At 37.9% G+C, this 14777-nt stretch overlaps 1 protein-coding gene across 3 annotated transcripts; it reads right to left on the reverse strand.

The window, feature by feature from the left end:
• Positions 1-1220: 1220 nt before the first annotated feature.
• Positions 1221-12128, reverse strand: LOC103436881 (eyes absent homolog). Of its 3 annotated transcripts, none has more exons than XM_008375335.4 (6): positions 11981-12128; positions 11321-11600; positions 11073-11240; positions 4815-4908; positions 2945-3136; positions 1221-1695 (listed from the first exon to the last, which is right to left on the reverse strand). In XM_008375335.4, exons 2-6 carry the CDS (start codon positions 11552-11554, stop codon positions 1436-1438), a joined length of 948 nt encoding a protein of 315 aa, XP_008373557.3. In that variant the 5' UTR covers positions 11555-11600; positions 11981-12128; the 3' UTR covers positions 1221-1435. The 3 variants fall into 3 exon arrangements, with proteins under 3 accessions (XP_008373557.3, XP_008373558.3, XP_070679493.1); XM_008375336.4 differs by having other exon boundaries at positions 1221-1688; positions 11981-12118; XM_070823392.1 differs by having other exon boundaries at positions 11321-11705; positions 11981-12008.
• Positions 12129-14777: the final 2649 nt, after the last annotated feature.

The following is a 14777-nucleotide window of genomic DNA, read 5'->3' on the forward strand; positions in this document are numbered from 1 at the left end:
AGGGACTCCCTCACCATCATTAGAGAGCATCGCCGCCTGCTGAGCAACTTCCTCGCCGCGAGCATCACTCCTAACCCATTATTTATGTACTGAAGAGCGAGCCCTTATTCTATAAAAGGGACTCCCTCACCATCATTAGAGAGCATTAATTCTAGCCCATCATTTATGTATTGAGGAGCGAGCCCTTATTCTATAAAAGGGACTCCCTCACCATCAACACCATAAGCCGAACCTCAACCAAGGTAACATAAGCCACAAGCAGAGCAGTCTCGCAACATGTGCTACTTCAAGTTGAGCATTATTTCATATTGAGCACCGCCTCATATCGAGTATCGGTTCAAGACAACATTTAGTTACTTCGGCCCACACATGGACTGAATTTCAAGTCTCCAGCCAAAAGACTCTCTTGACTGAAGACTTGGGGGACTACTGTTTGTACCATACTTAGGGCATCCGTATAAATACTCGGGGGACTCAAATGTAATTATGTAATAAAGAAATGGGCAAATATGTAAAAAGGGGAGGAGCCCTTATTCTATAAAAGGGCTTCCTCACCCTTACAAACCCTAAGCCTCACAAGCCTCCTCACCCCCTCAAGCTCTCACCCTCACTACCCTCTCACATACACAGAGGGTCTCTCAAACTCTCTCCTTCTCTGGGGGACTCCCCCTCACCCTTGTAATCTATACATACAGTCAGAGAAATACAATAAGTGTGGACGTAACCCAAACCTTGGGGTGAACCACGATACATCTTGTGTTATTTACTTTCTTGCAGATTCACAGTCGAATTTACGTTGTTCCAAGACCTCTCCGGTTTTGTGCATCAACTCTAGCCCAGCATTTATGTATTTAGAAGCGACAAATATGTAAAAAGGGAAGAGCCCTTATTCTATAAAATGGACTCCTCACCCTTACAAACCCTAAGCCTCCTCACCCCTTCAAGCTCTCACCCTCACTACCCTCTCACATACACAGAGGCTCTCTCAAACTCTCTCCTTCTCTAGGGGACTCCCCTCACCCTTGAAATCCATACATACAATCAGAGAAATACAATCAGTGTGGACGTAACCCAAACCTTGGGGTGAACCACGATACATCTTGTGTTATTTACTTTCTTGCAGATTAACGGTCGGATTTACGTTGTTCCAAGACCCCTCCGGTTTTGTGCATCAATAGATTGGATTAAAACATTAAAAGCAAATTCATCTATGCTCCACCTTTGATATCAAATCCAAGGGTACGCGACCATACATTTCTTGGTGACTTTTATCACATCATAAAATATTACAAAAACTAATAGTCAATTTGGCTTCTGAGGAGTTTTTCTTCACCTAACCGAGTAGATTGATACAATTTTTTTTAAGCCATGATTCCACAATGGTGGTCTGGTTTTATGTACAGGTAGATATAACATCTTGCGAATCCTGTGAGTTCTACTCTTTCTCATCTTCATCGTCGGAACTCCCATATACAACAGAAAAGTAGAATCCGAGTGTCTTGGACGTGAGGCCCGGAAACCTGTGAGCGCTGTCTGGTTGCATATCAATCTTAACAAATGGCCATCGCATTGCTTGTGCTGCTTCACACTCCTCCCATCCATCCCCAATTACGCAGAAGCGGGCATTTGGGCTGTTAAAACGCGATTTGATCTGCTCAAAGCATTGTAGTTTTCCCACTTCCCAGGAACTATATACTTCACAAAAATTATAGATTCGTCAGTATCTGTCCTCACAACTTATGAATAACATGTTATATCCGCCCCCAAATGCATCAAACAATCTATTCGGCAGTCATCGGAATCCAAGACAAAACCAAAATATAATAATCTTTGTAACAGTGAGGAGTTTGTTGCATATTCATTACTTCAAATCAAGTTTTCCAAATGAATTTCCAAAAAGTTTAACTGCACTACTGGGCATTATGCTGATACTCGACACTAAAGGTCGTACCCAGTGCATAAGGCTCCCGCTTTACGCAGGGTCTGGGAGAGGTGAATGTCGACTAGCCTTACCCCCATTTATGAGGAGGCTGTTCCCAAGTCTCGAACCTGAGACCTACCGCTCATGGGCGAAGGCACTTGCCATCGCACCAAGTCTCGACACTAACTATAAAATATTGAATATCAACTGCATCTTTCTAGAGAATTTAGTTGAGTCTGTTCTATAGTATGTAAGTGTTGGTGCGATCTGGTGCTAGAACGTCCCAAGTATTTTGACAATTCTTCATGCCACATATAGTTGTATTTGGGCTAAACTCTAAAAGTTGGTTGCCTGGAATCCTGATTCCGATCAACAAAAATTAAAAATAAAACAGTTGCTTCTTAAAATTCTCTTTCCAAATATTTAACCAAAAACATTGAACGAATCCATGTTCAAAATGTTTTTAAGCTGGTTAGACTGAAGTAGGATTCGGTCTTAAAAGTATCTGCCACCACACAAGTGGAGATTTACCAGACTACTATGGGAGGTTGCATTTCCAGTAAGTAACTAGGTACGATTAAGGGATAATTATGGAATAAAAAAATAAAGAGAGAAGTTACTGTGACCTCCAGTGACACAATAGTTCACACATCTAGCTTACATGAAAAATAGGAATGAAAGTGCTTAATGTGTTATAAATGCACAATAGAGCACAGACTGTCTAATATTCTAACACAACTTCGGTATTTAAGTTTTAAGTTTTCTAATTAATGAGCCAGAGTAGCATGAAACGTGCGAAATCAATGTACTTTGAAGCTCTCAATTGTGTTGCTAATGCACAATAGAGCACAGAATGCACAGGTTACAGTATAAGTCAGTAACGTAAACATAAAAGTGATAATGATTACTAACCATTTTCATGTGTTACCAAATTGATAAGGATTCAGAAAACAATGAAAAACAAGGGTCACAAATGCCAACAATAAAAAGTTTGTAATCATAAAAGTGATGAGGAATACTAACCATTTTCATGTGTTATCATATTGTTAAGTTGAAAGAGCAAGCATTTTACAAGGCTGGGGATTAATGATCCAGATGTCACTAAAAGATTAATATGTTGATACTTTGAAGCGGAAGATTCATTGATCCCATCAGAAGCCACGAGAGATGACTCATTGTGCCGAGCAGAACACTCTTCCTCCAAGAAGACACGCGCTACATTAGCATAGGAGGAAGATGATTACTGAGCAACTATTGGACAATGTTTAAGAATGAAAGAGAACATAGTTAAAACACTATATTTCTAACATCACACAGAGCAAATTGGCTATTTAGATTACCAGAGGGTGCTGAGAGTTGGATTGGATATAGAGGAAGGGAAGCAAAGTAAGATAAGGGTTGATTGCAATGGACAAACCACTATTTCCAAGGTATGCTGAAGGAAGAAACGAAAAATATTGTGTCCAACTTGGAGGAAAAGATGGATTACTCATGAATAAAACTTATCCATTCCAATCGCTCCCAAAACGGTAGGATTAGAAGGAAGAGGTTTCCTTCATGTCTAATCCCCTTCTAATCCCCTCAACATGAAAAATCTTTCTCCTCTACCTTCAATATAACTGAATTTGGAAGGTTATCCATTCCATTCCAACCCTCGAGACAAACGAGGCCAATATTATTTGTGATGGTAGAATATCCATATTCTGTATCCTCAACCTATCATAAAAAAGAATGTTTACCAAGCAATTGCTATCTAATAGGCACAGGAAGGTCATTCCAATAGCTACTTCCATACAAAAAAGGGTGACATGCTCTCAACTTTTGTAAACCATCAAAGTATTGGTATCTGTTCTTTCATATTTAGATGCTTTCCATCATATCACATTAAGTCGAGAGAATATTTTGAGTAGATTAATGGCTAGGGTAAAGAAGTGGGGACCGGTAGAAGGGCTACATATGGATTGGGAAAGGATTGCAGTTTCTCATTTCCAGTTGCAGACTAAACCAATTTCTTTCTTTTGCAGAGGGGGAATAAAATTGGGGCAATTTGTTCGCAGTGTTGGACATTTTGTGCATTGTCTGGCTTGAAAATTAACAAGGAGAAATGCTTAGTGTTGGCTGCTGGGTTAGTGTGTGAAGTGGGTTGGCAAACTTTTGGGTTCCTTTGGGGTTAATCAGAGGTCTTTTCCTTTTTGGGATTCGGTGGGAAAGAGTAGAGAAGAGATTGGATGGTTTGAAGCGGGCTTTCTTGTCAAGAGGTGGTAGACATATGGTCATACAATCTGTATTGAGTAGTTTGCCAGTTTATGATCTTTATTTGTTCAGCAATCCCGATGATCATAGATGCAGGTTCCTATACCACAAACTTATTACTCAAAAACCTTATCTGACATAATGGAGACACATTCCTCAACACAGTAAATTCATTTTGCATTTTGCGCCAGTGCAATCACTGTGGCTTGAAGTGGAATAACTGTAAGTGTTCACGTTCTATGGCAATGGGAGCAATGAGTTGTAAACTATTACGATGACTTTGTAATAAACCTTACAATGTTTGTATTTGAAATTTTCATTCGCAGAAAGTATTCTAAATATTTTGCATGTCTTCTCGGGATTTATCAGTAGAAACTTAGACCAACCTACCTAATATTAATCTCATCTTGCTTAGAAGTGGTTTTGCAGGTATCATTTAATAGAACAATGATTCTGTTTTTATGCAATCAGATAGCTTTCCCTTGATTTTGGAAAAGCATTTATGTATTGCAATATAGAATACTGGAAGAAAGGCCAAACTCATCATTAGGACGAGAAGGAAGTTGAACCAGAGGCGTGTAGGCAGGATGAACAATGATCGGAAGAGAAAGAAAACAATAGATAGCACATTCGCAAATACCTGAGGAGAGCCATCTATCTGTATATTTATCAGTCGTATCATACAACTCATCCAATTCTTTTATCATCTCTTGATTAAGAAAACTGCGCAAACCCTGAAATAATAGAAACCATTTGAGCTTTTCTAAAAAAAGGTCTAACGTTAAAACATCTAAAATAGTTTACAGAAGCGGATGTAACTTTCTTAAGCAGAAAAATATTAGTTCTACAAACAAATGAATAATAAGATCAGATGTCAAATCAGTATGATGCAAGCTCAATATAACTTTCCCACATCAAATGTCTTAATAAGAGAATAGTTTAGATTGCTATTTATAAGCCCAAGATAGCCAATCCATCAGGAGCCAGCCAAGCAGAGCCAACTTCTGTAAGACTGCAGTCAAGCTTAGTCACATTCAACTATAGAATGCCATCATGATTAAGTTAATTATCTGATTCATTCATCCCTCGAGTGTTTGAATGAAGATGATACAGGTAACAGATAAGATCATACAAAATTTTCCATACACCCATTTGACAAGGAATCTTCAAAGAAAGGAACATGCATTTTTCTTTATTTAAATTTTACAGTGAACTTTTTAAGAAAGAAGAAGTTGGAAGCTTATTACAGCATACAGGGTACATTATGAGTAATGCTGATACTGTTTCTCTTTTTGGAGTTCTGTCACATCCTAGAGCCAGTTCCTAGCAAATTTAAATGCATTTCTGACCAACTACATATTCTACGATAGATTAAAATAATAAATATTGCTCAAGCTGATCATGTGCCAAAACAGATTTGCACCAAAGAAACCAGTGCATCTCTATAATGGCTGTTAGGATTTTGGCTCGTCAAATATGTCCTAGTTAGTTTAGGATTGTTTTAGGAAACCTAGAGGTATACCGATTCTTGTCCTAGAGGGATTAGGAAAGAATTTCAGTTTCCTTATTCAATTTAGGTTTGGATTTCTAGAAGTCTATTTGGATTTGGATAAGTGTAATTTCCTAATCCACTTAGATATAGGAATTAAATCAGCTTTGGGACATGTAAGCCAACCCTATGTCTATAAATAGGGTGCGGCAAGGCTGATTTTTTAAGAGAAAAAGAAAACAGCCAGACAGCCAAGAGTTTTGAGATTAGTTATAGGGTTTGCAAAAGTTCTGTAATCTCTATTATTAATCAAAGGAGCGGTGATTTCTCTACCTAGAGAAATCACAACTGGACGTAGGCATAAGTTCTGCCGAACCAGTATAATTCTTGTGTGTTTCTAAGTTTTCTAATATTTGCTAGTTTAGTCTATTGCCGTTGGTTACATTAAAGAACAAGGTCTAGTGTGCGGGTTTTTCAACAATTGGTATCAAGAGCTAGGATCAAGGTGTTCTACGATGTCAAAAGGGAAGATGAATGCGGATCAAGGACTTGCGTTAAAGCCCTTTGACGGCAAGGATGACTTCACGGACTGGCAAAGGATGATGAAGAACGTACTGATACAACAGGATTTGGATGATGCACTCGATGGTAAGAAGCCGGAAAACATGACAGAGGCAACATGGACTAAGGTTCTCAAGAAAGCCAAGAGTTCCATCGAGATTCATCTCACAAGATCAGTTCGGTCACACATCACCGAAAAGATGACTGCCCAGGAAGCATGGGAAAAGTTGGAGAATGTTTATATGGGCAAAACCGTGTCCAATAAACTTTTTCTAAAGGATGAACTATTCGGGCTTCGACTAGAAGAAGGAGGTGATATTGAAGATCATGTATGCAGGTTCCAGAATTACATAGCTAATCTTCAGAAGGTCGAAGAAACTTACAAAGATGATGATATGGCTATCATCTTGCTGAGGTCTCTACCTTTGTCTTTCAAGCACTTTCGAACAACTCTAATGTTTGGAAAAAAGTCCTTGAAGCTTGAAGACGTAATTCAAGCTCTTCAGTCATATGCTAAACTGGATGATATAACTGAAAGCTCTCAAGGCCTTTATGCCAAAGGCAAGGAGAGGGGGCGGGAAAAGACAAAGGAAGAGAAAATCGGCAATAGAGGTAGGTCAAAATCCAAGAAGAAAAAGGAAAAGAAGGAAGGTTGCTTCGAATGTGGTTCAGCCGATCATTGGAAGAGGAATTGCAAGATTTGGAAAGAGAAGAAAGCCAAGATGGAAGGAAGCTCAGGTTCAGCTAGTGCAATCACCGAGCATGAGAGTGACGGGGAGCTTCTTTCAGTAACATCAGGCTCCAAGGCTTTCACCAATTGGATTTTGGATACCGGATGCACTTTTCATATGTGTGCAGTAAGGGAATGGTTCGATACTTACAAAGAAGTCAGCAGCGGGGAAGTCTTAATGGGGGATGATTCTTCATGTCCTGTAAGAGGAATCGACACTGTTCGAATCAGAATGTTCGATGGGATGATACGAGCTTTGGGGAACGTCAGGTATGTCCCTAGACTAAGAAAGAATTTGATTTCCTTGGGTACTTTAGATGAGGCCGGTTATGAGTACAAGTCTAAAAAAGGAAGACTCAGGGTAACCAAAGGATCACTAGTGGTAATGCAGGGTGACCTACAACCCAATAAGTTGTATAAGTTAATTGGGACCACTATAGTTGGAGGAGCAGCTGTTTCTATAAATCAGTGTAGAAGACAAGACTGAACTCTGGCATCATAGGCTCGGGCACATAAGCCAGAAAGGGTTGCAAGAATTACACAAGCAAGGCCTCTTGGAAGGCGTGTCATCTTGCAAACTGGACTTTTGTGAATACCGTGTTCTCGGAAAGCAAAGAAATGTATCATTCGCAAGTAGTAGTGTAGATAATTGACGCAAGGAGCAACTCAGCTATATTTACTCAGATGTTTGGGGCCCTGCACCAACTAAATCAAATGGTGGAGCTAGGTATTTTGTTACTTTCATGGATGATTTTTCTAGGAAGGTTTGGGTTTATTTCATGAAGCAGAAATCCGAGGTTTTTGCAAAGTTCAAGGAATGGAAAACAGAAACCGAGAATCAAATTGGAAGAAAGATCAAGTACCTGAGAAGTGACAATGGAGGTGAATATGCAAGTAATGAGTTCACCGATTACTGCAAGCAAGAAGGCATCATAAGGCACTTCACAGTAAAGAAGAATCCTCAACAAAACGGAGCTGCTGAGAGGATGAACCGAATTCTCATGGAGAGAGAAAGGAGCATGCGATTTCATGCAGGATAGCTGTTAATCATGCAAGTTATTTGATTAACAGGTCACCATCTACAGTTCTCGGTTTTAAGAGTGCAGAAGAGGTATGGTCTGAGAAGCCGGTGGACTATTCCAAGCTCAGGGTGTTCGGCTGTAGTGCTTATGCACATATTCCAAGTGATGAAAGGTCCAAGCTCAAACCGAAGTCTACACATTGCATATTCTTAGGTTTTGAGAAAGGAGTTAAAGGTTTCAAGCTTTGGGATTTCAACAACAGGAAAAAGGTTGTCAGTCGAGATGTTGTCTTTGATGAGACAACCATGCCTCTTAATAAAGTCGAGAATAGTAGGGAGAAGACGGACGATGCTGAAATTGAAGCAACAAAGATTCCATTAATCAGTTCAGATGAAGAAGAAGCTCAGGTGGAGCAAATCGAGCAAGAGGCCGAATCTGATGGTTTTGAGGAAGAAGAAGAGCATTAGCATCGTTCACCATTTAGGAATCAAGTGGAGCAAGAAACAGGGCAGATTCAAGGCACTCTAATCCGCCAGACATCCTAAAGGGTTCGAACTCCAACCAACAATCCACCTGCATTCCAGAGATGCATAGCACTAGACAAACCTAATCGGAACAAGAAGAAGCCTAACAGATTTGGGTTTGACCAAGACGAAGTTAATTATGCTCTTAACATTAGTCAAGGAGATCCGACTACTTATCGAGAAGCTATAGCTAGTGATGAGCGAGATAGTTGGATAAGTGCTATGACAGAAGAAATGGAGTCTCTTCACAAGAACTCTGTTTGGGAGTTGGTTCCTAAGCCCAAAGACAGAAAGCTAGTTGGATGCAAGTGGGTATTTAGGAAAAAGGAAGGACTACATGAACAAGATGCCGTGAGATTCAAAGCAAAGCTCATGGCTAAGGGGTACTCACAGAAAGAAGGGGTGGTTTATGATGAGATCTTTTCACCTGTAGTCAAGCATACTTCTATCAGATTGCTTTTAGCATTGGCAGCTCAGCATGACATGGAGATTGAGCAGATGGATGTGAAGACAGCATTTCTTCATGGGGATCTAGAGGAGACGATTTTCATGGCTTAACCAGAAGGGTTTGTTGAATATGGGAAAGAGAACCTAGTATGTCAGCTAAGGAAGTCCTTGTATGGCCTGAAACAGTCTCCAAGACAGTGGTACAAGAGGTTTGATTCATTCATGCTGAAAATCAATTTTAGAAGATGTTTATATGACTGTTGTGTGTACTATCATGTGTTCCAAGATGGGATGATCATATTGCTATTGCTATATGTGGATGACATGCTAATTGCTTGTCAAGACAAGTCTAGAATTCAAGACTTGAAGAAGATGTTGAGCGAGGAGTTTGACATGAAGGATCTAGGTGCTGCACAGAAGATTCTTGGCATGGAAATTCAGAGAGATAGGACCGCTGGAAGGATCTGGATATCACAAGCCAAGTATATTCAGAAGGTTCTTGAGAAGTTCAACATGCAAGAAGCAAAGGTAGTTTCGACTCCTTTGGCAGCTCACTTCAGATTAAGTGGGCAACAGTGTCCTACGTCCGAGGAAGAGCAACAAGTAATGAAGAATGTGCCTTATGCTAATGCAGTGGGCTGCCTCATGTATGCAATGGTATGCACACGTCCCGATATAGCTCAAGCAATCAGTGTCGTTTCTAGATAAATGGCTAATGCGAGAAAGCAACATTGGGATGCAGTAAAATGGATTTTGCGTTATTTGAAGGGTTCTTGGCGACAAAGGATTATGTTTGAGAGGCAAAAGGAAAGTACAGGGGTGTTAGGATATGTGGATGCCGATTATGCAGGGGATTTGGACAAGAGAAGGTCAACTTCTGGTTATGTGTTTACATGTGCAGGAGGACCAATCAGTTGGAGGGCACTATTGCAACCAATTACAGCTTTGTCGACCACAGAGGCAGAGTATATTGCATTGGCCGAAGCTGGAAAGGAAGCGATTTGGCTTAGTGGCTTGGTAAGTCAAATGGGAATCACTCAAGATTGTGTGAAGCTGAAGTGTTATAGTTAAAGTGTCATTCACTTGGCAAAGAATCAGGTTTTTTCTAGAAGATCAAAGCACATTGAAGCAAGGTATCACAGAATCAGAGATTGGGTGGAATCTAAGGAAATTTGGATTGAAAAGGTTCATACGGATGACACTGCCGCATATTTCCTTACAAAGATAGTGCCGGCCAAGAAGTTCAAGCATTGCTTGAACTTGATCAATCTCGTTGATTGATTAAAGTGGAGCACCTCCTCACTTGAGGTGCAATGAGGCAAGAAGAAGATTGCCAAGGTGAAGACTCTTGAAGATTTCCAGAGCTGCTTCAAGAAGGTTCAAAGATACTTTGGGGTGCAACGATCAAGACTTGGTTTGACTCACCAAGGTGGAGATTGTTAGGATTTTGGCTCGTCAAATATGTCCTAGTTAGTTTAGGATTGTTTTAGGAAACCTAGAGGTATACCGATTCTTGTCCTAGAGGGATTAGGAAAGAATTTCAGTTTCCTTATTCAATTTAGGTTTGGATTTCTAGAAGTCTATTTGGATTTGGATAAGTGTAATTTCCTAATCCACTTAGATACAGGAATTAAATCAGCTTTGGGACATGTAAGCCAACCCTATGTCTATAAATAGGGTGTGGCAAGGCTGATTTTTTAAGAGAAAAAGAAAACAGCCAGACAGTCAAGAGTTTTGAGATTAGTTATAGGGTTTGCAAAAGTTCTGTAATCTCTATTATTAATCAAAGGAGCGGTGATTTCTCTACATAGAGAAATCACAACTGGACGTAGGCATAAGTTCTGCTGAACCAATATAATTCTTGTGTGTTTCTAAGTTTTCTAATATTTGATAGTTTAGTCTATTGCCATTGGTTACATTAAAGAACAAGGTCTAGTGTGCGGGTTTTTCAACAATGGCTAGAACAGTGCACTCCAAATAACCGCAATCCTGAAACCAAAAGGCCTGCCTCTATGGTTTGTAAGAGTTTGAGACAATTACCAATGCATACACCAACTGACAAGTAAAAGCATAACAATGTAAATAAAAGAAAATTTCTTTTTGCAAAATGCCTGCATTTACACACCTGTTTGTACCTATGGGCTATGACTCGGTGCCTATAAGCAAGTTTCCTATTGTTGTCATCATCATGTGGAGTACCAAATCCATCTTTGGCGAAATCATAACCAGAAAGATTCTGCCCATCATCATATTGGCTCAAGGCATCGAGAGAGGGTTTATTGCAGTTCTCAATCTACATAGCATGCAAAAATTCAAATTCAAATAAAGAACATGCATACGAATGAGTATTTGTAAATGAAGTTCTAAACTTACCTGTTCATAAAAGAAATGATCGTCGCACAAACTAAGAATGTGCTTCTCCCACATCTTCCCGATTTCAACACCCTCTTGTATATTCTTGGAACCGTTGAAAACCTCTGCGTATGTTCCGTTCAACAAAGACTTGAGCAGGATAAGAGTTTCATCCATATCCCAAATATAGACATTTATCTTCCGACCAATGCTGCTCTTCGCAAACCCCTTTTCCATACGTGTACTTTCACCCATTTTCTTGTTCCTGTCAATTCTAAGGAGCTAGTTTATAGTTTCCAGCCTGGAGAGTTCAACAACCAGGCATTTACATATAATTATTAACCAATCAACACAATTTTGCTTCAAAAGCATACAAACTTGTCATGTCATCCATGGATTTCTCAACCTACATATCAACCAACTAAAAAGTACAAAGCTTGATGTTATTTAATATTTAATCAACGAAAGACATCAATGAAGATACTTTGTGAGACTGCAATCGAATCAATGGTACCCAGAAGAGGGTTCTGTATTAAATAACAATAAATAAATAAGGAAGGGCAATCAAACACAATCAAACGTTCTTGTGTTTGCTTATCCTAACTTGGTACAACCAAAATCTGCTCAACACAATCAAACAGCAACAGATAAAGGATGAAAGACAAAAGCTGAGATTCTTACCTGGAGGTGGAGGCTACAGGTCAGTAGGACTGGGAACGCAAAATTTAGAAACAAGAAGAAGAAGAAGAACAAAGTGTCCTTTGGGCTTCAGAGTGCAGACAGATCTCACCCAATCCTATTCTTTAAGCCCGAGTCCAGGTTGGGCTGAATGCTAAAAGGTTCTGACTAAAACCCTAGGCACCGATTTTTTTTATTTCTTTTTATTTTATAAATTTTGTTAGATTAGTCACCAACGGGATTTGACGCCATTATGCAAGGGCTCAACTCATTTCATCACTGTGGTTGATTAGGTCCACTTACTTAATTATCTACATCAACTTATTTTTATTATCTTCTTATTAAATTGTGATAAATATTCCTTTATTTATAAGATTATCTTTTACTTATGTGTTAACTAATCTATTTTGTAGGTACTATATATATTAGCATACATGTAAATCTATGAAAGATGAAATTTCTTTAAACTATTTTTATGGATGATAGGTAGATGAAGTTTTATTTATTTATCATATATACTTATATGACAGGTAAAATGTATTTTAACAACATAACAACATATAATATATGTATCATATATGATAATATATATATATATATATATATATATATATATATAACAATTTTTATTGAAAGTAGTTAGATATTCATATTTAAATATTCAAACTAAAAATTTGAGTAAAGATGCATAAATAAATAAAATTAGGGTTAGTTTGGTATTGTCGTGCTTTAAAAAAAAAACTATTTATGTTGTGCTGTGAGAATAAATTACTGTAAAATAAAGTTGTTGAATGTTTGGTTTACTTTTTATTTTTTTATTTTTTTATTTTTTATTTTTATAAAAGTGCTTTAAACAAAAAAAAAAAGTGTATGAGTGTGTAGTAAACTTGTATATAAATTGTTATGATATGAATATGTTAAATGACTAAAAAGAATATGATATTTAATGTGATGTAATAATTATTAAAGAGAATAATGTAGGAGCAAAGATTGTAATTTTGTAAAATATGTGAGGGTATACTTGTTATTTGAAAAGTTAATTAAATGGACATTGATCACTATGCTTTAAAAAAAACACTTTTTTTAGAAGCATTGTAGACCTTACTTCTGCTTTTTTATTGTCATTGACAACAGTTAAAAAAAACATTTTTTTTTTGTTCTACCAAACATATTTGATATTCCATATTTTATTAAATAAGCTGTTTTTTCATACAATGATATATATATATATATATATATATTTATATGTAGATATGTACACACACCAATAAAGAGAGGAATAAATGAGTTGCGAACTCCTCATTCTAGATATTTGAACTTAAGACCCTCACTTACAAGTAAAGGATAGTATAATTAGACCATAGTATTAACAACTTTTGAGATGATTTAGGGTATTATTCAACGGTATTTATGTTTGCTAAACTGCTAATGATCCCAAGACCTTATTGGTCTATAGGATTGTATTGAATGGATAACTCATAGCACAGTGAAACAAAATGGACCAACATGTATTTTGCTTGAGTGTTTTATCTCTTTCGTGGTGTCGTGTCTAAGTAATGATATCTGAAATAGACGCTCCAAATTTTCCTCTATTTATACTCCTAAATGGAGTTCTATGATTATGCATATTCTTTTTGAACAATTTGGAAACACAATGGTGACGGGAGGGGTTTTACCTTGTTAAAATTATTGTGCTCTTTGAGTTAATTTGTTACTTCCACAAACTATTCTAGTATCGTTGATATATGTTTACAGTCCTATTATCGTGATTTACCGAAACAACGGATTGTCACATCGTTTCATTAATCCTACGATCTAATTTGAACATATATATTGTGTACCATCACACTGCATTTCCAATTGTCGTGATCTTATTCATCAGAGTTGGTCTTATAAAGTTTGACATATATTTACATGGTAATGAACTCATTTATATATATTTGGAATAATTTGTTTGGTTTTGGTTTGTTTTGAATTATGGATTGTTATTTGAATGGATATTATTTTCTCGAATTGCTTAATTGAATGAATGGACTTATATTTATACATGCGACCAATTCAATCAATTTATTTCTAGGTAGGTCTAGTGGGAAGTTAGTTGTCTGGCAGATAATGCAATCACACATACCATCTTGCGTGAACGACACTATTTTACTAACTTAATACCCAAGAAAGCTCATTTGACAACTCTCTTAGGCCCATCTAACCTGATTGAAGGATACAAAAAGGCACGTATCATGTTGTCTAATGGTACAATTCTGACCATTAAGGAGGCACTTTATTATCCATGTTTCAGAAGAATGTTGCTAAGTTTTAGAGATATTCGAGATAATAAATATCATCTTGAAACCACTGAAGATCATGATTCTGAATTTCTTTGTATCACTTCGTATGAATATGGCCAAAAGCATATTCATGAGAAGTTGGAACGCTTGCCGAATGGGTTGTACATCACAACCATTCGCGGCATAGAAGCCCATAGTGTGGCCGGCCCTATGCCTGAGTTCTCAGACACTTTGTTGCTTTGGCATGATCGTTTGGGACATCCTGGATGTGACAAGATGCGCCGTATCCTCAAATCTTCACACGGGCATAAGTTACATCCCTATGTTAGACTCCTACCATGCAAAGCATGTTCTTTAGGGAAGTTAAATACTCCACCCTCATATACAAAAATTATTCACGACCCCCCTAAATTTCTTCAGATGATTCAAGGCGACATTTGCGGACCAATCCAACCAACCTGCGGACCATTTAAATATTTTATGATGTTGGTTGATGCATCGATAAGATGGTCACA

This window comes from Malus domestica, chromosome 06, assembly GCF_042453785.1.
Source record: "Malus domestica chromosome 06, GDT2T_hap1".
NCBI lineage: Eukaryota > Viridiplantae > Streptophyta > Magnoliopsida > Rosales > Rosaceae > Malus > Malus domestica.